This window comes from Corapipo altera, unplaced genomic scaffold (genome assembly GCF_003945725.1).
Source record: "Corapipo altera isolate COAL_440 unplaced genomic scaffold, ASM394572v1 239, whole genome shotgun sequence".
Taxonomy (NCBI): domain Eukaryota; kingdom Metazoa; phylum Chordata; class Aves; order Passeriformes; family Pipridae; genus Corapipo; species Corapipo altera.
Window position 1 is genome coordinate 3,456,705 of NW_020884938.1, and position 21,791 is coordinate 3,478,495.

Genomic DNA, 21,791 nt, shown 5'->3' on the forward strand with positions numbered 1-21,791 from the left:
AATCCCCAGGCTGGGATGAGCGGTGCCCGCACACACACAGTTCCTCCTCCGGGCGCGCAGGGGGCGCCGCGGCGGGCGGGGCGGGGCGGCCATGGCGGACCGGCTGACGCAGCTGCAGGACGCGGTGAACTCGGTGAGGCGGCCGCGCTCTCCCCGCGCTCCCCCGGGGCTGCGCCGGGAGCTGGGGTGGGACGGGGTAATTAACGCGGTGCTAATTGCTGCCGGCAGCTCGCAGACCAGTTCTGTAACGCCATCGGAGTGCTGCAGCAGTGCGGGCCCCCGGCCTCCTTCAGCAACATCCAGACCGCCATCAACAAGGACCAGCCCGCCAACCCTACGGAAGGCAAGTCTGGCTTGGGCATCGGGAGTGCAGAGCCCGGGCTCGACTGACAATCAGGCCGGGAGCTGGGGGAGTGATGGAGGTTAAGTCGCTTGTTGCGTAAGATTGTGGTAGCAGAAATGCGGTTTTAAGAGCCAGCGAAGCATCACGATGTATTTGTTGTGCTGGTGCCTGTGCAGAGGCAGAGCAGCTCCACAGCTCTAAACTGCTTCAATACGACTGTGGAAACACGTTGTTAGCGAGTTACCCATTACTTCCAAGAAGCCTTTTTAGAAAGGATTTCATAAAAGGATCTCATTAGTTCTATGGAATCATGGATGAGGTTAAAATTCTCCATGTCATAAACCTTTAATTACTTATGTTTGTCTGCGTATCATGGAATCATAGAAGGTTAAGAGTTGGAAGGGACCTTAAAGATCATCTCATTCCAACCTGCAATGGGCAGGGACACCTTCCAGTAGACCAGTTTGCTCCAAGCCTCATCCAACCTGGCCTTGGACACTTCCAGGGCTGGGGCAGCCACAGAAATTAATTAAGGAATAATGTCATGTTGAATCTCCCCACTGGCATTTGTGGGTTTATATTTACTATTTTTTTGGAGAGACTAGAAACTGATCTAAGGCACTGTCATGGTTTAACTCCAGCTGGCAACTAAAGACCAGGTAGCTGCTCTCTCATTTCCCCCTGTACCAAGGGGAGAAGAACTGGGTAAAAAGGGCAAAACGTGTGGGTTGAGGTAAGAACAGTTTAACAATGGAAGCAAAATAACATGTAATCTCATACTGAATCTAAAACACAGCACTGTACCACTGCTAAGAAGAACATTTACCCTGTCCCAGCCAAAATTAGAACAGGCATTGAAATTGGGAAGCAAACTAAAAGTTCTCTCTGATTCAAGAATTTCAAATCATGAATAACTGTGTTATTCTAGTCCTGGATATTTTTCCTTATTTTCTTTTTTTCCTCTTTTCTTTTTCTCCACAAGAAAATTTTACCTATATCTCAGATTAGGATTTTTCATTAGAACATCAGGGGAGACTGGTTTGGAGGTCTTTCTAGGACAGTTGAATTTTGAATTAGTTGGAAGAGCCAGCTGGAAGGCTTGTTTGCTTCCTTAAAAAGCCTTAAAACTCTTTACAGGTAAACCCAGTGGTGACCCTAAGTAAGTTTTAAATGGATGTATTGGTTTTGTTGTTGTTGGGAGGTTTTTTTAGGTTAAAGTCAAGTGTACCTTTGAGAATGTTAATCTCTTCTGTGGAATTTTGCCATTACAGTGTTTTCTCTCTTGCTTCCACAAATCATTCATGAACCAAGGACACAAAGAAATATATAAAGTCTTAAATTATAAATTGAAAAGGACTAATTCAATGTTTTAGCAGTAGTAGTGAACTGAATTCAAACTGAATGGACACAATTCCATATGGAAGGGTTTTGTTTCTGGCTTAAGGTACCTTTACTAACAATTCTTTCAATGATATAGGAGCTAAATTAAGGTCTGTTATAAGCTTCCAGTTCTTTTCCACTTCTCAGGGGCAACCGAACTTTCTCAGTGGCAGAATAGGAATTCTTTTTTCTTTAGATTAAAAAATGTCAAATTTTTTCTCTAGTGATCAGTGTTTAATGTGATTTAAAATATGTTTGAATCGCTGTCTTTGTTATTGGTTGTTTTTTTTTTTTTGGTAGTGGCAGATTTCAGGGCAGAGATCAAAAACTTAAATAAGTTTTGAGCTAATTCCCAATACTTAGTGCAGTCACTAAAACAGTCAATACTGATATTAGTGATTTCTTAACTGGCTGATGAGGATGGAGTTCTGGCTATTTTCCCATCTGCACAAAACCCATCCCTCTGTATAACTAGTTACCTTGTTTAATATAGGATTGGAATGAAACTGCCTTCCTCTTCCCAAGGGAGCCCACAAGGAAGATGGAGAGAGACCGTGTCCAAGGGCCTGGAGTGACAGGACAAGGGGCAATGGCTTCAAACTGACAGAGAGCAGGTTTAGATTGGATATTCAGAGGAAATTCTTTCCTAGGAGGGTGGGGAGGCCCTGGGACAGGTTGCCCAGAGAAGCTGTGGCTGTCCCTGGATCCCTGGAAGTGTTTCAGGCCAGGTTGGATGGGGCTCTGAGCACCCTGGTCTAGTGGAAGGTGTCCCTGCCCATGGCAGGGGGGTGGAAGTGGATGATCTTTAAGGTCCCTTCCAGCCCAAATCCAAACCACTCTGTGATTCCATGACTCCGATATGTTGGAGTTTCCCTCAGTGGTGACCCTGCTGTTTCCTTCATCCAGGATAAAATTTTTAAGACCTGCATCCTTCAGTCTAGCCTTTCCTGTGCTGTGTGTGTAGAGCTGTGCTGATTCCCAGTAATTCCCTGCCTTCCCCTCTGTGTTTCCTAGAGTATGCCCAGCTGTTTGCAGCCCTGATCGCCCGCACTGCCAAGGACATCGATGTGCTCATAGACTCCTTGCCCAGTGAGGAATCCACAGCAGCTCTGCAGGTAAGAGTGTTCCTAATTAAAATACCAGAACATTCCCCAAGGCAAACTTCTGCCTTTTTTCCAGTTTTAAACACATTTTTTAGCCTCTAGACCATGTAATCTTGAAAAAGGATTTCAGTACAAGCCTGCCTTTTTCATGAGAGTGGCCTGTGAGAGCTTTGTAGGCTTAGTGCAAGTACTGCACTTGCATCTAGTTCTAAATAAGGTTATACTCAGTGAGAATATTTTAAACTTAGTTTTCTGTTAAAAGCATTTTTTTTAACATTCTGTCACAATACTGGAAACTGCTCACCTCAGCTGTTCAAATATTAATAGAACAGATGCAACAATACTTATGCCTTGGGAGTTGTTTTGAGGTTTTTTTTTCCCCTTGGATAATGTTTCATGTTTCTTTTGCTCATTAGGAGCACATTTTATTTTGTAGCTGCAGAGCCCACACCTTACAGAAGCCTTTTGTTCTTCTACAGTGTTTCTGGTTGTTAAAGGGTTTGCTGGTTATCCTTTAAGCTCTGTCTCAAAACAGTTCTTTCACTTTTCAGTCCTCCTTTGGACTAGCCAAACTTGGGTTTTATTGTGGTGATTTTTTTTCTGTTATTCCTACAGATCTTGCCTGTTAAACAGCATATTCTTATTTCCTTTTTGACTGTTCACATCAAGTATTTTCTTTTTACAATGCAGCAGGGATGCAGAGTGCTGTTTCTCTGACAACCCTGGTGATCACCTGAAAGCTTTACACCAAACAGAAATGACTTGACAGTGGCATCACATTTGGTTTTAAACAGGGGAGTTGAAATTTGGAGATGTTCCTAGTCACAATAATTGCTGAACATACTAATTGGGCTCGTTAACACCAGCATAATTTCATGGAACTGCATTTTTAATAGCTGAAGGTGGAATTCCTGCTGCAGACAGATTACAGGCTTCTCCCATGATTGAGCAGGGTCTGATCCAAGTGACAGGAAAAGCAGGATGCTCCAGAAGGAGGAGCTGGTTATCCAGTAGGGATATGCTTTCCTTAGAGGTGACACTTGAACAGTTTCTTGCTCTGCTAATGCAGAATTTCATGTCACAAGAATTCCCATCTCTTTTGTTTTGGGATAAGTTAACTTGGATTCTATTACTTACTGATTCCAGTTTTGATTTGTATTTTCTGGTGCTTAGTTTGGTGCAGTATTAAAGATAAATATTCTGACATTTTTCAAAGAAACAGTTTTGAAGGTGCTTGAAATGCTCTAAAATGTGGTAGATAAATACTTGGCAGAACTATTTTTATTTTTTTTTTATACTAAGATTGTCTTGTTTTGTGTTTCATATCTGAGGCTTGTCTTAAATGATAAGCTCCTCCAGTAGCTCTCAAGTCCTTCACTCCTGTGTTAACCTTCATTAAAGACATCAGTGTTGTAGAATAGGAGGTGAATTTTTGGATAAGAATTTACCACTTCATTTAAGCCTGGCTTTTTAAAGACCTGCAAAACTACTTGGAAAAAAATACCAATTTGAAAGTATTTAGCTTTGCCTTTTCTGATATCCAGTTAGAACAAGTTTTAGCCATTTTAAATTTATTAGATAAAGTATTAAAATACTTTGAAGCTAAAATGTTTTATTTTACTACATTTTGTCTAAGTCAAAAGCGGCTTGGTTCTGAAAGAGAATCTTGAAGAAAGAAGGGTTCCATGTGAAATATGCTATTTAATAATACAGTTCCATGTGAAATGTGCTATTTATTGAAAGGTTTAAGGAAGTCGTGCTGGCATCTTGCTGAGCACCTTTCAGTGAGGGAGTGGGGAAGGGGATAAATACTCCTCATCAGAAAGGCTGTGCTGAACCAAGTGATGATATGAAGCGGCTAACATTTCTGTTTAGGTTTTTCTGGTGTTTATTCCATGTGGATTTGTGCAGTTTAAGGCTGCCGGGCCTCACGAGCTGCTTTGAAGTCATTAGTGTGTAATTCAAGCACTAAAAGAGAATCTTTGTTTCCCTGGGGGCCGTTCCTTGAGCAGCAAAGTCACGTCGGTGTCCTGTTGCAAATCCTTACTTTTGTCCCTTGTTTTTCCAAGGCTGCAAGTCTCTATCGGTTGGAAGAGGAGAACCACGAGGCGGCTGCCCGGCTGGAGGAGGTGGTTTACCGTGGGGATGTGCTGCTGGAGAAGATCCAGAGCGCCCTGGCGGATATTGCACAGTCACAGCTGAAAACCAGGAGCGGCACCCCCAGCCAGCCCCTTCCCGAATCCTAGCGCCAGAGGGCAGCGTGGCCCTGCCAGACCGCCTCGGGAACACCTCTGGATCCACCGGGAATGCAGCAGCAGCCCGTGGGACTCTGCTTTGTCAAAGCTCAGACTGCAGGTTCTGCGTGGGAAACGCTTCTCCTATGGGATCAGTGGTGCTGCTCTGGAATTGGGTGTATTGATGGATGTTTCCTTGCCTGAAAATATGAATTTCTGAGCTTTCTGTTCCAAACTTGTATGCTTTTTGTATGCTTTGTATGGTATGCTTTTTGTAAGGCTCACGCAGACACACTTGAATTTGCCAGAGTTCCATGGGGACGGTGCTGTGAATGCAGTGGTGGCCATCTGGTTTAATTAACAAGAATGGTAATTAAACATTGGTTTGACTGATGGGCTGGTTCACCACCCTTTACAGAGCAAGGGAAAGGGAAAGTAAACTCTGATGTTTGCAGAGTAATTGGCATCTCATTTACAAAGAAATAAACCTGCAAATATCTGATACTGGTGTTTATTATTGTTTGTAACTCAAATAGGCCTTTGACTCCCTTTTTGCCACTGATAGGCTCTCACTTCCTTGTGCCACATTTTCCTGGTATTCTGCATCCTCTGGCAGCTGGAGAGTGCCTCTAAGGCAGACAGGGATCAGGAAGCACTGGATGACTGGGAAGAAATTAGCAGTGAGGAAAATAACTCCTTATGTAATGTTGCTTTTCCATGTGAGCAGTGGCTACCATGTGAGTGCTGGGATCACAAGCAGCAGGACTCCTCTTGTCCCCAAAGTGCTCTAAAGAGGTCTTTTAAAGCTTCCTAGTAACTGGTTTTTCAGTACTTTACCTGTGCCTACTAAAGTAAATGTTGCCAGTTATGTTTGTGATACAGTTAAAAACAACTAACACAATAAGGTCAGAGAGCCAAAATTGCTCTTTTTTCCTCAAAAAGCAGTGTAGTATTTTGATGAGTGAGTAGTGCTGTAAGGTGTACCACCCCAATAGTTCTTTTGTGGGTATTGTGAATCACTTGCCCTTTCCCAGTCTGCAGCTCAGTCAGTAAGATCGGGATCTTTTGTTGGATTCTGACAGGAAGTAGGGGATGACTGCTTTGCTGCAGCTGCCTAATGGACAGAGCATGGGTTTGGGGCCTGGAGATGTGGATCCCTTTGCCCTCTGTCCTCATGTGCTGCTTTGTCCAGCTGCTGCTGTTGGGGTTTAACCATGTCTGTGTAAAAGGCAATGTGTGATGGTAGTGATCTCCTTGGGGTGCTCAGGGCAGGCAGGATTACTGTATCTGTGCCATTTAACACCCCTGTTTTCAGTGCATTAGAGAGAAAGGGGAAATCATAGAATGGAATGGGACCTTAAAGACCACCTTGTTCCACGCCCCTGCCCTGGGCAGGGACATCGTCCACTATCCTCAGGTTGCTCAGAGCCACATCCAACCTGGCCTTGGACATTTCCAGGGATGGGGCAGCCACAGCTTCTCTGGGCAACCTGTGCCAGGGCCTCCCCACCCTCACAGGGAAGAATTTCTCCCCAGTATCCCATCTAAACCTGCTCTCTGTCAGTTTGAAGCCATTGCCCCTTGTCCTGTCACTCCAGGCCCTTGGAAATAGTCTCTCTCTATCTTTTCCTGTGGGCTCCCTTCAGGTCCTGGAAGGCCACAGTTAGGTCACCCCAACTCTCTCAGCCTTTCCTCACAGCAGAGCTGCTCCATCCATCTGATCATCTTGGTGTCCCTCCTCTGGACTCGCTTCAGCAGCTCCATGACCTTGCTGTGCTGGGCCCCCAGAGCTGGAGGCAGCACTATAGGGGGGGAAGAGACAAGAGAATAGATGGAGGTAAAACATCATGAGAAGAAAACAGAAGTATTGCGCAGAGCTTGTGCACATTCTGTTGGACAAGGAGTCCTGCCCAGTGAGCAAACTGTGCTTTGAGGGAAGACAGTGCAGAGCATAATGGAAAATTCCATTGAAAACAATCTCAACCACTTCAAATGAGCAGGAGCATCTCATGCTGGGAATCCATAGAGCCCACTGGCAAAGATGTTGGAATCAATTTAGGAAATGTAAGTGGCTGGTCTAAGCCTTGTATTCTTTACTATAAACAGCTGTGCTCGGAGGAAAGCAACACCTCGCAGCAGCTGCTCTCTTTTCCAGAGACAGGAATACAGAGGAGTTTGTGCACTTGTTTTTGAAGACAAAGGTGCATTAGTATTATTTTAGCTTTTTGCTTTATGAAATTAATCTTGGATTATTATTGCAGGTGGGGCACTGACAACAGCCTGCCCAAACCTGGAGGGGTTTATAAAAAGACAGGGCCAGGCTCTTCACAATTAAATTTTGGAACACAGTGTCCCCAGAGAAGCTGGAAATCCTGGGAGGCTTTTCAGGACTTGGCTGTTTAAAGCTCTGACCAACCTCAGCCGACCTCCCAGCTGAGCCACCTTTGTGCAGGAGGTTGAACTCCACACACCTCCTGAGGTCCCCTCCGACCTGAGGGATCCTGTGGATGTTGGACACATGCAGGGTTTCCAAGAGAACCAAGAGATTTTTAAGGAATGTTGTGTCCCCATTATCAAAAGGCAGGTCTGGAGGACAGAAAACTTGGGGTATCTGGTGTCACCTCATTCCTGTTGATGTGTTGGGAGGCCACGGAGCCGACCTTACGTGTGGTGTGAAATTCCACGCTGGGGCGACCTAAGTTTCCAACAGGTGCCCTTGGAGGGTGTGATATGCAAAATCCACATCCTACACTTGGAGAAAATTGATCTGTCACATGATGCTGACTCACTGGTAGACAAAGGCAGACTCCTCTGAAGAAGGGAATTGCATTTGTGTTTTATATAGCTTGTTATGGAGCCTTATGTAAGAAATAATGAGAGCCCAATTTTCAGGCACCAAACCAGAGCAAAAGTTTTATTCTGGCTTATTCTTTCAGATCTACAGAAGCAAGTTGGAATTGCTTTCATTGACTTAAGAACAAATAACTAATTTTTTCCCCTGTAACCCATATTCTAGCAACAAAGAGCACAGAAAACAGAGTTTGCAAACTTTTTTTCATGTTTCAGCCATGTCAAACTGTGTGTTTTAGGTGCATTCACAGTGGAAATTATCCTCAGGAAGTTTCTGGCTGTTTTAGTGGTTTGAGTGTGACATGCTTTGTAGGAGTGGAGCTTGGCAATTGCTACGTGCTGTTTGTATACACTTAGGTGTAGGTTTTCTGTTTATTTTTGTTTCTTGGAAAGCCTGGTAGGAAACAGGCACACCAGGAATTTTATGCTCCTGCTGCTGCTGTACTCAGCCAGCACTAAGTAGCCAAACACATTCCCCTCCTGCTCTGAGCACAAAGAACTCCCTATTTTATAGGTGTTTACACCATCACTATGTTTCTTCTGAATTCCTGTTTATAGCAACACTCAAGTGTTAACCCAGCAGCACAACAGCACTGGCTATTTTAGCTTGCTATTTACTTACTGTAAAGATTACCAGATTTAGCCTCTTTAGCCTTAAATGCTTCACTGAAGGCCTAAATGAATTAATTTTGTGGGGTAGAAATTTGTAGCTGAGTAGGGACTGTGTAATTTCCATCCTCCCCCCACCCTGCCCACTTAAAAAGAGAAGATTGGAATAGCAGCCCATTTTCAGGAATCAACATACTCCAGCCTATGGTTGTGTGGGAAAGCAAGTGACTGCACTTTAAGTGTGAGAGAAAAATCCTAATTATTTTCCCAAATCATCATACAGGGAAGAGAAGCCGTATTCCTAAAAACGACAACACCTTGGAAGCTGACAGCTCAAAGAAGAGGGCTCATGCACCGAGACCCTGCTGGCCTTGTGGAGCAGCCTGGCTGCTTGGTACCTTCCACTGGGAAAAACATGGGGAGGCAAATCTTAGTTCAGTGCTGAAGAAGGGGGATGTTAAAGGAAAAATGTCAGGATACAACTGTAATGTACAACCTAATGAAGAGTGACTTTCTGAAAGGAAAAAATAGGGTTCCCTCTCTGCTGCCTTTCCAGAGGCCCCAGGAAAAGGGTGGGTTTTGCTGACAGTCAGCTGCCATTTTATTTTAGATGCTCATGTCAAACACTCTACTTAAGCCAGTATTAATTCTGAAAGCTGGGCAGTTTTCGCATTCTGCAGTCAAGATTAACCTCTCCATATGTTCCAGCAAGCACCCTGGGAGTTTAATGGCCCTGGGAACGAAGGGAGAGCTTAGGCAATGGAGGTTTTCACTTGGAGGTGTTTGAAAAATGGCCATGAGCTGCTGTCAGAAAGCTTTCTCTTGTGCAGTGGAGCAATGAGGGGGCAGAAATTTATCCAGCTTCTGCTGTCAAAAAGCCAGCAGAGTTATCCAGCTGCTGACAAAGGTGATTGATGGAGAGGAAGCAGATCCTCTATATCAGTGGGACTAACTGTGTGTAAAGCTTAGGAAGCATCCTAACAGTCCTAGGCACAATAAAGTGCAGTTACTGTGTGATTTACAGTGTAAAATGATGGGAGAGAAACACTACAGTGAAGGAAAAAAGCCACACCTAAACTGGATTCCTAAGGGATGCAGGATGTGGCCCTCCATCCCCAAGAGGCACCAAGTCTGGATGTAAAATTATGTAACTGGTTAAAATTACATTGTTTTAATTTGTACTGTGGGAACCAGCCATGGAAAGGAGCCTCCAGTGGAGCTGGGTGACATGTTCCAGCTTGCTCCAGGCACCCAAGAGCCCAAACATCGCTGCTTTGGCAAGGGAGAGCTGGCATTCCAGGCACCACACAAGTCCTGAGACTCTCAGTGTGCCAGGCAGGGAGCATAGAGTGGCACCTGCCCTGGCTTATGCTGTCCCACAACAAGGGGGATCCTTCCTGTGACTCCAGCAAGCTTCCCTGTCTTAATTCCTCTGCAGGTATTTTCCTGCAGCCCAGTGAGTATGGAGCCACAATCTCCTGTGTGCTTCCTGCCACCTGGGCCCTAATTGACCAACTACAAGTAATTAATACCTGCCAGCCTCTCTCCCAGGAGAAGAAATTATGATGTTTTAACCTGAGGTGTAGCTGGGGAGCGAGGGATCCATTTTCTTTTCACAAGGATGTGTCATGAGGTTGTATTTATGATTTCAGAAAAGCACTATATTCCTTACAAAAAAAAGCCAGTATTCCTTAACTGTTATTTATGGCCAGGTCATATTTAATTGTCTGCTGTGTAACAGTGGATATTGATAAAGTCTTGACTTTGTTGGGCTGTGGAATACACAGTAAATTGAAGAGTAAAATGTAAGGAAAATGTTCCTTTCAGAGAAACGCCACCAGGAAGAACCCTATGGAGCAACAGCACAATAAAACCTGTGGTACCCCAGTATTTGTGGTTCTTGGGCTGTGGCACTTTAGCCTTGTGGTGTGATTTAAACCTGCACCAAACACCCTGTGGTGATGTGTTTGCTCAGTGTCAGCCCCTTTCCTTTCCATGCTGTGTTTAGTCCTTGTCATGTTAATCCCAGTCTAACCTGCACACAAATCCCAATCTCCTTGGTGTTCACAGTCTGTCCTGGAGATTTATTGCACTGCCTCACTGAGATCAAAGGGAGTGTGATTCCCAGAAATGGAGTGCAGGACTGCACTGGAATGCTTGTGAGGAGACACTGCACTGCAGAACTTGGAATTCTCTTTTTTTACAGATGATTCATGATCCTGACGTGCTCAGGAACTGCTGTCCCAGACACAATAGAGCAGCTGTGGCACTTGCCAGAATGCAAGTTCTGGCATTTTAACCCTCCTTAAACCTATGCTTAAACCTTCTTTGTTGTGACTACCTGGATGGTCTCCAGGAGCTGGATTACTTTCTTCCAAAACACCCAGTCCTTTTCCGACATCTTCAGGTCAGTCTTTGAGTCCAGAAGAACACGGAGTTCTAGACGACAAAGTGTCTCTGTTGAAACTGTTTGTGGTCATGTTTGCTCACAGTTTGCAAGGGATACCCTGGTTTTACACAAGCCTGTAAAACTTTAAATTCCATGCCAGGATTTTCTCTCAAAGATGTTCTGCCTCGCCTGGAATCACTCAAATTGTCCCTAATCCAGAAAGACTGATTTAGAACGCGTGGATGTGGTTCGTGTGTTGGTATGAGTCAGTATATCCGAGGGGAGGAGGAAAGTCACAGCTTCCAGTCCCTGCAGAAATGAACACACAGAGTAACACTGGGAAAGGGATGCAAAGATTCACCATTCCAGAAGTCTGGAAGTCCAGGTCAAATAGCTCCAGGTGCCGAGCAGGGAGAGGAATAATCCCAGTGCAGAGACTTCAGGGAGTTCTCAGACTCACTCCACAGGCACAGATATCCAAAGGGATACAGTTCTTGCCTCTCTTAAGGGTGGGCTGGCTTGACGTAAATCCTCCTGTAACAGACCTGAGCCAGGAACAGCCAGGTTTGGTGACTAATTAAACTAAATAACCAAAGAACAGGTAATAAAAAAACAGAAGGTGAACATTGTGCACAGTGTTTTGTTATTGCAAGAACTCTCCTGGCACTGACACCCCACCTGGAGGGACAGGTGCTAAATACTCCAAAAACCAGGAAACAATTGGATTTTTAAAGCTTGGATGCCTTAATATTGCAAAGGATTGAGGTATATAATAAATAAATCTTGTAAAATTGGAGCAAGTTGGGGGACAAAAGTAGTCTGAGAGGTTGAGAGAGCCAGAATATGCCACAAACGTGCTTTAATCACTCTTTGTATCAGTGCCTGTGCCACTGCTGCAGCTTTCAGAACACCATCTCTGTCACCGTCTCTATTGTGAGGTAGAAAAAGCAGACTGGGATGACTCACGGGTGTCTGGAAAGGCCAGGACACTTGTCTTGTACAAGTTTCATCACAGTATTTTCATGAAATTACTGTGGAGTGATGTCACCCAAGGAAAATGTCATCCCACACGAGCTACCCACAAGTTTGCCTTTATGAAGAAGGTTGAATAGTTCAGCCTATGTTAAAGGTTAAGCTGACCAGACACTGCTCAGTAATCACAACATTTTCATTGGTGTCCTTTTGGAGAGGCCGTGGGAAGGGGATTTTTCAGGCTGACATCATTCCAAGTCTGTGTTTACTTATCACATGGGTTTGTAGGTACCTCCTTTGGCAGATCAGTGTTAAAAATAGCTCCAGGTGCTGAGCAGGGAGAGGAATAATCCCACTGGAGAGACTTCAGGGAGTTCTCAGACTCACTCCACAGGCACAGATATCCAAAGGGATACAGTTCCTGCCTCATTTAAGGGTGGGCTGACTTGACCTAAATCCTCCTGTAACAGACCTGAGCCAGGAACAGCCAGGTTCAGTGGCTAATTATAAAAATTAGCCAGATAATAGAAAACCAAATAGGACAGAAAATAGTAAACAAAAGGTGAACATTGTGCACAGTTTTTTGTTACTGGGTACTGAACTCATCATATCATACTTTTAAAACTCCTCTCCCCCTAAGGCTGATCATCTGCCACCTAAGAACCTGTGTTGGTGTGGACAAGGAGGAGAATTTGGTCCCCTCTGCTTCTGGGCACTGATTTATGTGCTTGTCCCACCCTTCCTGGGGCCATACCCTATTTACAGACTCACAGGGGAAAGAAGATAATTTTTGTCTTCACCCCTTTCCTAATTTCTTTTCCTCTCTTACAAATCCTTATTTATGAGAGATATTTATAAGGTCCAGGTTTCTATGGGCCTACGGTTCCCTCCCACACAGTGTGTGCAGTGGGTGATGGGGTGACAGTGACTTAAAGCTGCTCTCACACATGCTTGGGAAGCTCTGTCCCCCTGTGATTTTGGCACAGGATTTTCCAGGCAGCATTGCTGCTCTCCTTGGATGGCAGGCAGGCAGTTTGCTGAACTTTTAAAAGCACCTCTGGCTTTTTCACAATGTAAAAATAAACCTGTCTTGCCCTATTTTGAACTCATATCTTAGGAACACGATCTCTGTTGATGGTAAAGGTTTCCAAAACCTAGCAGGAAGCAGTTTAAGCACAGTGCATTAGACCTGATTCAGCACTTCCATATGGGCACAACCTGGTGTGTTAGAGCAATCCCATTGTTCTGCATGTCCTGATCTGCCTCTGCTGGGAACCAATGGCTGTTGGCATTTCTAAAACCCAGCATTTCTGTACCTGGACTGGGCTCTGTGCAAGCCTGGATGTGGCTGGTAAAGTGCTCTCTGGATTCCCAAGTGACAATTTCTACACACAACAGGGGCTCTTCTTGTCAAGTATTCCTGGATTTGATCTCTAAAGCAAAAGCAAGTCAGGGTTGATAACTGGAGTAATACATGCAGTAATGATTTGCAACTTTATCCCTCAGTATCTAAAGCCACTTCTATATCTCTGTGCATATAAATATGTACACAGACACCACCCACACTCACAATGTTTGTCTAGGAACACAAACTTGCAGCTGTATTTAATATTTTCATATTATTCTATGTGTGACTGAAAGAGAAACTGTTAAAAGAAACCCAACGAAATTACAAAGATCAGGGATCATTTACTGCTTGTGTTCCCTTAATTATGACAAATTTCCCTGGGTTGTGCCAGCTAAGGACAAAATGAGGACCATTAATCCCTGAGGCTTCACTGGTTGTCACTGCTTCTCCCTCCTGCCACTCTCTCCCCCTTTTCTTGGATCTTTCTCTACTTCTGGGGGGAGGGGTGTTCCCCCCTTCCCACTTGTCTTCGCACAGGATATGAGTAACTGGCACTGAAGTCAAACTGAATTACTCACTTCCTCCACCAGGGAACTCGGATCCCTCAAGTGTTCGTCCTGCAGAATCACAGGAACATTCCTGTGCCTGCTCCAGACTGGGAATAAGCTTCGAGAGAACCAGGTTTCCAGCGTTTCATGGGTTGAATCAAACGGGGAGAAAAAACCCTCTGAAATGCTGTTTCATGAGGTATTTTTTGTGTCTGGAGAATGATCAATCATATAGGATGAAGAGTCATCATTTAAAACCTGATGATATTATATAAATGATGAGGTTTCATGGGAAAAGGACCATAATCTTGTATTTTCTTTTAAGTGTCTCATCAATTCTTGCTCTACCTACATTGCTTTGTCCAGGAAATTGGTCAGCTCCTTTCTAAAAAAAAGACTTACACTGGAGCTTGATGGGCACCAAGTTTCATGTTTGCAAAAAATGTGTTCTCAGAGTTAGAAATACGCTCAAATCCTTTCATCTGAATAATTCCAGCCACTCATGGACTTCTAAGCTTGTTGGAACTCTCTTTAAGTACTTGAATCTCTCTCTTCTGCTTTAGGAGACCCTAAAGCCCATCAGGAGTGAACTTCACCCATCAAGTCCTTCAGTGCATCTTTAGATATTTCCTCACACTTCCTCTTGACTTACAAACCCCTCTGAACTTACAAGCCCTTCCTAAATACACTGTAGAGCTGACCCCAAATAACATCCAGTTATTACTGTTAATCATACCAATGCAAAATCATATTAAACCCAAAAATCTTGGAAAAGTCATGGCAGGCTTTTATTTTTTCCTGTGGGAGGAAGGAGAGCCACTCCGTTGGCAAAGTCTAATTGTTTGTCCCTCCTGAAAACATTTTCACTTTGCCTTAGTTACTGCTGGGTTTCAAACCTTTGAAACAAAAACCTCTTCAATATTATTCATAGTCAAAGCACTGGATTGATTTGTATCCTGGAGTGGTTTAAAGTACTCCAGGAAAAGAGGCTGGGAAGGACAAAGGAAGGACAGGAAAGAGAATTAAAAGACCCAGAAAGAAATGGGGCATTTCAAGGATCCAAAAATTCCTGAATTCTAATAATTCTGTCTTTGCCACAGGTTAAATAGGTAAATGGGAAAAGAGGTAGGACTCTTAATTCATAGGCCGTATACTATGGTTTACATTGGAAAAAAAGAGCAATAACTGAGAATAAACAGAACACAGCTCCTTGGGGAAACATTTGGGATTAAAGATGTGTCTACTAAAGATGCAATTCCACTGCTCCTTCAGGGAAAAGCTGGGAAAACAGGGTTTCTGACACTTCCCATAAATGTCTCAATAAAGCCAAAACATTTGATATTTTATTCTTATTATTTCTGAACGAGAAAGTCTGGGGAGTGAATGAATTTTCCCCTCTGCTATTAGAAAGCAGAGAGCCCTTGTGTGTATGTTTACACAGCCAAAAGGCAATTTGTTTTGAAGCTTGAAGGTCACCATTAAGCAAAGATCATGGCCACAATATTGAGTTGTATTTAAGGACAAAAAGCACGAAAAAGGAACAGGGACAGTCTGTATTTTGTCAGTGTCTGGGATGTTTTTAGTGCCTATTTGTTATTGCTGTGTTATGGGAAAGTCACTGAGGCATAAATTGTTATTCACTACTCCATCTGCATTCAAATTAAATGTAAAGTTTCAGATTAGCTGTGGAAAAGTCTCTATATGTTGGAAGTGATTTTCCTCCCAGGCCACCATTTGTCACTTGTCTGGGAGACAAAGTGGGGTTGAGCTGCCACTTGACCTCGTGTTTTTCCTTCTAGGAATCCTTGACTAAGCCCAGCCATGTGGGTAAAACCCCACCCAGGCTTTTAAACCCTTTCTCTGCTTATCAGTTGTACATTCATTTTAGTTCTTTGTTTTTAAAGTCAGTATCAAGCTGCCACCAGAGCTATTGATATCGCCTGAACAAGCAATTCCCACCCAATCCTGTCTTCCCAAGCCAGTTCAGCTGATGCTCTGCGTATTCCTTGGAGCCAGGAAAACCTGGGCACCTCTTCCCATCCCAGCAGTGCCACAGGGGATCCTTCCTAGTTTCACATGAGGCTTCCAAGAATGCTTAGAAGTCAAGGGAAATATTCAGCTTGACTTGAATGGTTTTTCATTCCCTTTGGAACTGTGGCATGGAGATTTCAGATTGACTGAGCAAAAGAACCCCTGTGCATCCAACCCCTTTGGAGAGAGCACCTGACAGCTCCTCCCATGGTGGCAGCTCCATAGGGAATACTGAAGCTGACGTTCCCTCAAACAGCTTTGAAAATGTCAGGAAATGGGGCTGCGTTTGTGTGTTATTTCACCACCTGAGGCCCTCAAAACCTGCCTGTCCAGATTAACATTACACTGGGCTTCTCTGGTAAGTTTTCCTCTTTTTCCTGCATTTAGACAAATACACTCTAAGTCACTGCTACACAAAAGTTCTGGATAAGGCAGGAATTTTGGGTGAGGTACCTTCACTGCAACAGGGCAGACTTGTTTGATATAGCTCTACAGCTCTCCTGGCACATTCCCAGACAAAATTATCCCCCACACAACAGGTACTCTGAGAGCTTTGGGCTTTTCATCATGATCCTTCAGGATGTGAAGTTTTAGAAAGAATGTTGAGATTGGATGTGACAGCTTTCTGTGATCTTACTGCGGGTCTGCAGGTGAGATCATATCTTAAGGTTTCCTTCTACCCTGAGGCAGAGGAGGCAAAACAGCAGTGGGTTTGGATGTGCCACATGTTTATTACGCACAGAAATGCACGGTCACTCTCTCTGGTAGGACCTGCCCCTTCCCACCACTCCATAATCTGCTCCCGTGCTTCTGGGAAACTGTAAAGATACAATAGATGTCATTTCTTTCCGTTTGCCTTCCCTGGCTGATAACACACTGAACTGACTTCCCCACACAGACATTATTCCTGCTGCCCTCTGACTTGTACCTGTAACAAAGGTTTATGTCTGATTTTCCAGAAAATATCAGCCACTTAACCAACTTGTCCCCTCAAGGAAGCTTTTCCAGTCCAAAATATTTTGGTGCAACTAGACGACAAGTTCCAGTTTCTCTCCTGTTTCCTTGTTTGCCGTGCACAGCCCAGGACAAACAGACTCTTAGTCATCTGTGATACCATTTCCTAAATGTGGGCTGGTTCCAGCCCTTTAGCAGGATAAAAGATTGGAGAAAGCTTTGTTGGGCAGCAGAGCAAGGAAAGGCAGTAGGAAGAAGTTCAAAAGTTGAAGGCATGTCCAAAGGGAGAGAATAGAAAGGAGCCAGTAAACTCTGGCAGATTAAATGTAAAAATGCAATAAGGGTGACCAAAAAAAAAAAAGAGTGAATCACAGAAATTATCCAAACTAGTGATCCTTTTTTTTTTTTAGTAGAATCACAGAATCATTGAGGTTGGAAAAGACCCCCAAGATCATTGAGTCCAACCTGTGACCCATCACCACCTTGTCAACTAATCCATGGCACAGAGGGGCACATCCGCTGGAATGGAGTCACAATTCCCTGTGGAATATTTAAACACTGCAATTGCTGGTCCAAACAGTATTTTATCTTTTTTTTTCCTTCCTATTTTGTAGATTATTTAGGGAACTGCTCAAAGGAGGAGGTAGAAATGTGAAATGCCCCTTTGGGAGCATGTTCCAGCTCTACCTGTGACTGTGTCCTCCACCCTCCATAGGTGAATTTTAAATGTTTGCTTCTTCGTGGAATAAGAGATTAATATTATGTTACTTATCTCATCTCCTGTAGCAACAGGAAAACTTTCAAGATGTCAGCGAAACACACACAGAGGAATTATTATCTGCCCCTAAATTCTACTGTCAGAAAACAATGAGTACTTTATAAAAATGGGATTTCTCTACAAATACCTTAAGAGGTCCTAATCATTGTTGTGCCAGAAATAAGCAGAAGAAAAGACCTCTGAGTGGTGCATTACTCATTTTTGAGAGCCTGTGGAAAGCTGACATGCCTCCTTGTTTGTCTTTGAGAAGGAACAATTCCATCAGGTAATGCAGGAGAAAATACAGTGACACTTTACACAAAGGAGTTTTAATTTTAAATAACTGAGCACTTAAAATTCACTCTCTTGCTTGTTCAGTAGAGCACTCAGCAATCCTAAAGCTGGAAAAGGCCATTAGGATCATCTTATCTGACCCTCTCGAGAACAGAGGCAACTAAAATTCATCCCATTTCCTTCAGCAATGCAATTTTTGGTTAAAGCCTAGTTTGAGAAAGGGATCTGCTCTTGATCTAAAAACTTCTAGAAGAGAATTTGTTGTGTTCCATATTAGTTCCTATGCTTAGTGCTACTCCAAGTCATATATTTTATTTTGCCTGCCTTATGTACCCAAATTGGTTTGGTTTATGCCTTCCTCTATCAAAGGGAAGGATGAGCTCATCCCTCACTTATATAAGGTTGTGTCTGATGAGATTTGAGTAGCAAAGTAGGAAGACCCAAAGTTTCAAAACTACAGAATGAGCTTAAGAAACAAGTGAAAAGGGGAAAAGCCAAGCCCTGGTAAAGCTGTTTGTGGGAAGTGTTCAGAGTAAAGGTGCTGTGATTGTAGGTCAGACCATGCCATTAGGAGGGCAGAGTTCCATGTCTTTCCTAAAACAAAAACCCATCAGCATTTCATGGGAATTTCAGATTTCTAGTGTCTGATTAAGGAGTACACCACAGCTTTCCATATTTAAATGTATTTTAAATGTTCCTGATAAATGCCATATTCTTTTAATTTCCCTTCCAACAGCATTTTTTGCTCATTCCTTTGTTCTAACAGCACAAGGTAGAGAAGTTAAAGGCATTTAGAAACCTGCCTTTCCTGACAGAGATTTTACAGTATCAAAGCAGAGGGGTTATGAGAGATTCTGCATAGCCCTTGAAGTGTTTTGCTGCTAAAGACAAGACTTCTTGTTGAAATGTTTCCCTGAATCAAAGCCTTAATCCCCTGTACATTTAAGCCTGAGTGAGAGGCAAATGCAGTGTTGTGATCCCAGGCTTGGAGATAAACCCATGCACCAAGGAACACTGCAAATCCATCCCATCCCATGGCTCTCCAAGCAGGGCAAATCCAGGAGGGGGCTGGGAACATAAATTTTTTAATTTCCCAAAGTATGGAAGCTCCCTGATATTTCTCTTCCACCCAACTGTCCTCCTTCCCCACTTCAGCTCTTCCACAGGGGTGGGAAATCCGGTGTGTGGCCCCAGAGTGGGCAGGATGTGGCTCAGGGCTGGAAGTGCTGGAGCTCATGAAGTGGTTGAGGCAGCTGTTCCACCCTGGAGAGCTCAGGACAACCTTTCCCAGTGACATGTAGGGTAAATGTGTTCATACCCATGGCCCTGCTCCACAAGGCTTCCCTGGGTGATCCAACACCTCTGCTGCCTTCACCATCCTCATGGAATCTTTATCACAGCATGGCCTGGGTTGGAAAGGACCCTAAACATCACTTAGTCCAACCCAGGGACACCTCCCACTATCCCAGGTTGCTCAGAGCCCCATCCAGCCTGGCCTTGAACATTTCCAGTGATGGGGCGGCCATAGCAGGGCTGTTTTCCCAACAAATTCCCTGCTAAGGAATGGGAAGGTGAGGTTCATTATCTCTATCTGCCAACTGCTCCAGTAATACAGCATGAAATCAGTTTTCCTCTAGAAAAATTATTATAAAATGAAAAGTCACTAAAAGATTTGCCTTTCAGAATGAGAACAAGGATCCAGCCAACTAGGGAAGGGAGGAATTCCTTTGGCTTTGACAGAGCACAGCGTGTGTCAACTGCATTTGGATTTCTGTGTAGAAACACGTGAAACTATCATTTTTGGGTTCACATTCACTGGATGATTTTCCATCTAACAGTCAAATACTTCAACTTTTCACAGGTTTTCAAGTACAAAGGCAGTTTCTTTTCACCACTGAGCAGAGGGAAAGCAGCAGAGTTTTTTCTACAGCCTCAATTAAGCAGCTGCTGATGGAGGATGAGAGGACTTTTGATGTTGAGGGCTGTTCTGGCAGCAATTCTAGTCTTCACCAGTTGATTTTAGCAAATTGGAAATAAATCTGCAGGATGAGGATTTCCAGAAATGTATTTAACTGTCAATGGAATGAGCTTCCAATAGACTTTTCACCACATTGGCAGACCAACAGCAACTCCCATGTGACTCATGTTCTCTTTCTGAAAGCACATTTTGACCCAAGAGATGTCCTCCAAAATTCAGGAGACTTACCAAAGCATGAATGAGAGCAGGATATGAATACTGCAAGTGACAACATGGCCTGGCCCTTGTAAGCATATTCAGGCCTTAATAGGGGTCTGGAAGGGTGTGAGTTGCAAAAACAACATCGAAATAATGATGTTTATAAATAATGATGTTTATAAAGCACCCTGGCAGTGACATGTTGCAACATAGTTGTTTTCTTTCCCTCAGAAAGGGCTCACACTCATTCCCAGAGTCATTTTCCCACTTATATTCATTTGGCTCCATTTCCCCACACTTCACCCCCATGCCAAAATAAATGCTTGCCAAGGATAAATTCCCAGATCTGGCAGGCCCGGAGGAGTCTCAGGAGATCATCTCATCCAGCATTTTGCACTGAGGCCACTTAAAAGTACCTGGGCACCACACTGACATTTTTAATTTCACTTTAGGAAATCGATATCCCTGGGTAGTAATTCCTAACTCGTTGCCACACTTCCAGACAGAGAGACTTATCTAATATCCTGCCTAAATATTTTAGGTGAAGGTGAACCTGCTTCTTTTTCACCCATCCATAAATGGATGGCCGAAGTTGTTGCCCCATTTGTGTCAATCCCCTGCAAGCTGCTGCACCATGTCTCAGCCTTCCCTTTTCAACCCAGTGCCTTCACCTTCCTTTTTGTGAGTCACATTTTCTACTCCTCTTATGATGGTTTTCTGTGCTTTTCCCTGGACTATTTCTACTCACTGCTTCCAGCAGATAAAGGCCTCTAGCTGGGAGTTCACCTCTGCTTCAGAAAGTGGAACAATTGCTATGTAAGGAGGGTTTTATTGTCACAACAAAGCTCTTCTCTTCCTCAGCAGTGTCTGATTATTGACACAGACCCGGCTTAAGCTCTGTAGTGGGGATCACAGAGCACCAGAAATGTGAGGGGATGAAAAGAGACTCTCTAGTGAACCATACCTAGAAATCTTCAAAAGGTGTTTGTCTCACTTGTTCCTTAAAAATGTCCAACAGGAGATTTCATTGGCATCACGGGCAGTTTGTTCCAGGGCTTCACTGTCTTCACATTTAGGTGTTAGGAGACAAAAAATGCTACTTAACCAGCCAAAGGCAGATATTCAAGTGGCTGGACATGATCCATTCCAGCAATCCTTGTGCGCTGCTTCTTCCATTGGTTTATAATCATTGAGGTACTTACAAAGTTATTTTTTCACAGTTGGTCCAGAACCTTCTCAGGAATCAAAGTCTATGGAGTTTCCTAAATCCTCATATCAGAATATCTGAAATACTGCTGCTATTTGCTCAGAACTTCAAATATAATGTCATCAGAGGCTCAAGCACGACAGGAGTGACATTTCCAAGATTTTCCATTGGTGAGCATTTATTTGCCAGCTGTTTTCCTCAAAGGTTTGTAACTGAATGTAATATATGCTAAAAAGCATTTTTACACCCAAGTGACACTGCCCTAAATAAGACTGTGATGACAGAATCTCTCTGAGCAAAATCACCAAAGTATTTGCAAGAGGACAAAAACTTCTGTTTTTTTCTTTCCTAGCTCCAATCTTGGAATTGTTTTGATTGAATTGTTGTTTGGAATTGAGTTGTTTTGATTCAGTCTTCCAAGAAAAAAGAAGCAGTTATAGAGGAGGGTAAAAAAGGCAGCGTCCTGGGTCGGACACTTGTGTGGAAGCTTCTGGCATTACAGACATTGTGGTTATAACTCTTCCTGGTTGTGGCACATGGAAAAACAACTTTGTGCCCCCACTTTACCTTCCATAGATTAGAAATGTTGAGCTACA

General features: G+C 43.6%; 1 protein-coding gene across 2 annotated transcripts; it reads left to right on the forward strand.

Annotated features, from left to right (window-relative positions):
* Positions 1-5,562, forward strand: MED21 (mediator complex subunit 21). 2 transcript variants are annotated; one of them, XM_027660767.1, is made up of 4 exons: positions 25-133; positions 229-343; positions 2,738-2,838; positions 4,896-5,562. In XM_027660767.1, the coding sequence occupies exons 1-4, from the start codon at positions 92-94 to the stop codon at positions 5,070-5,072; spliced, it is 435 nt and encodes a 144-aa protein (XP_027516568.1). In that variant the 5' UTR covers positions 25-91; the 3' UTR covers positions 5,073-5,562. The 2 variants fall into 2 exon arrangements, with proteins under 2 accessions (XP_027516569.1, XP_027516568.1); XM_027660768.1 differs by lacking the exon at positions 229-343 and having other exon boundaries at positions 1-133.
* Positions 5,563-21,791: the final 16,229 nt, after the last annotated feature.

What these genes read in the sequence shown, in the direction of transcription:
- MED21 (XM_027660767.1), top strand. Translation starts at nt 92, where the DNA reads ATGGCGGACCGGCTGACGCAGCTGCAGGACGCGGTGAACTCG. An exon ending in TGCAGGACGCGGTGAACTCG is followed by an intron (nt 134 to 228) that starts GTGAGGCGGCCG and finishes TGCTGCCGGCAG; the next exon opens with CTCGCAGACCAGTTCTGTAA. An exon ending in GCCCGCCAACCCTACGGAAG is followed by an intron (nt 344 to 2,737) that starts GCAAGTCTGGCT and finishes TGTGTTTCCTAG; the next exon opens with AGTATGCCCAGCTGTTTGCA.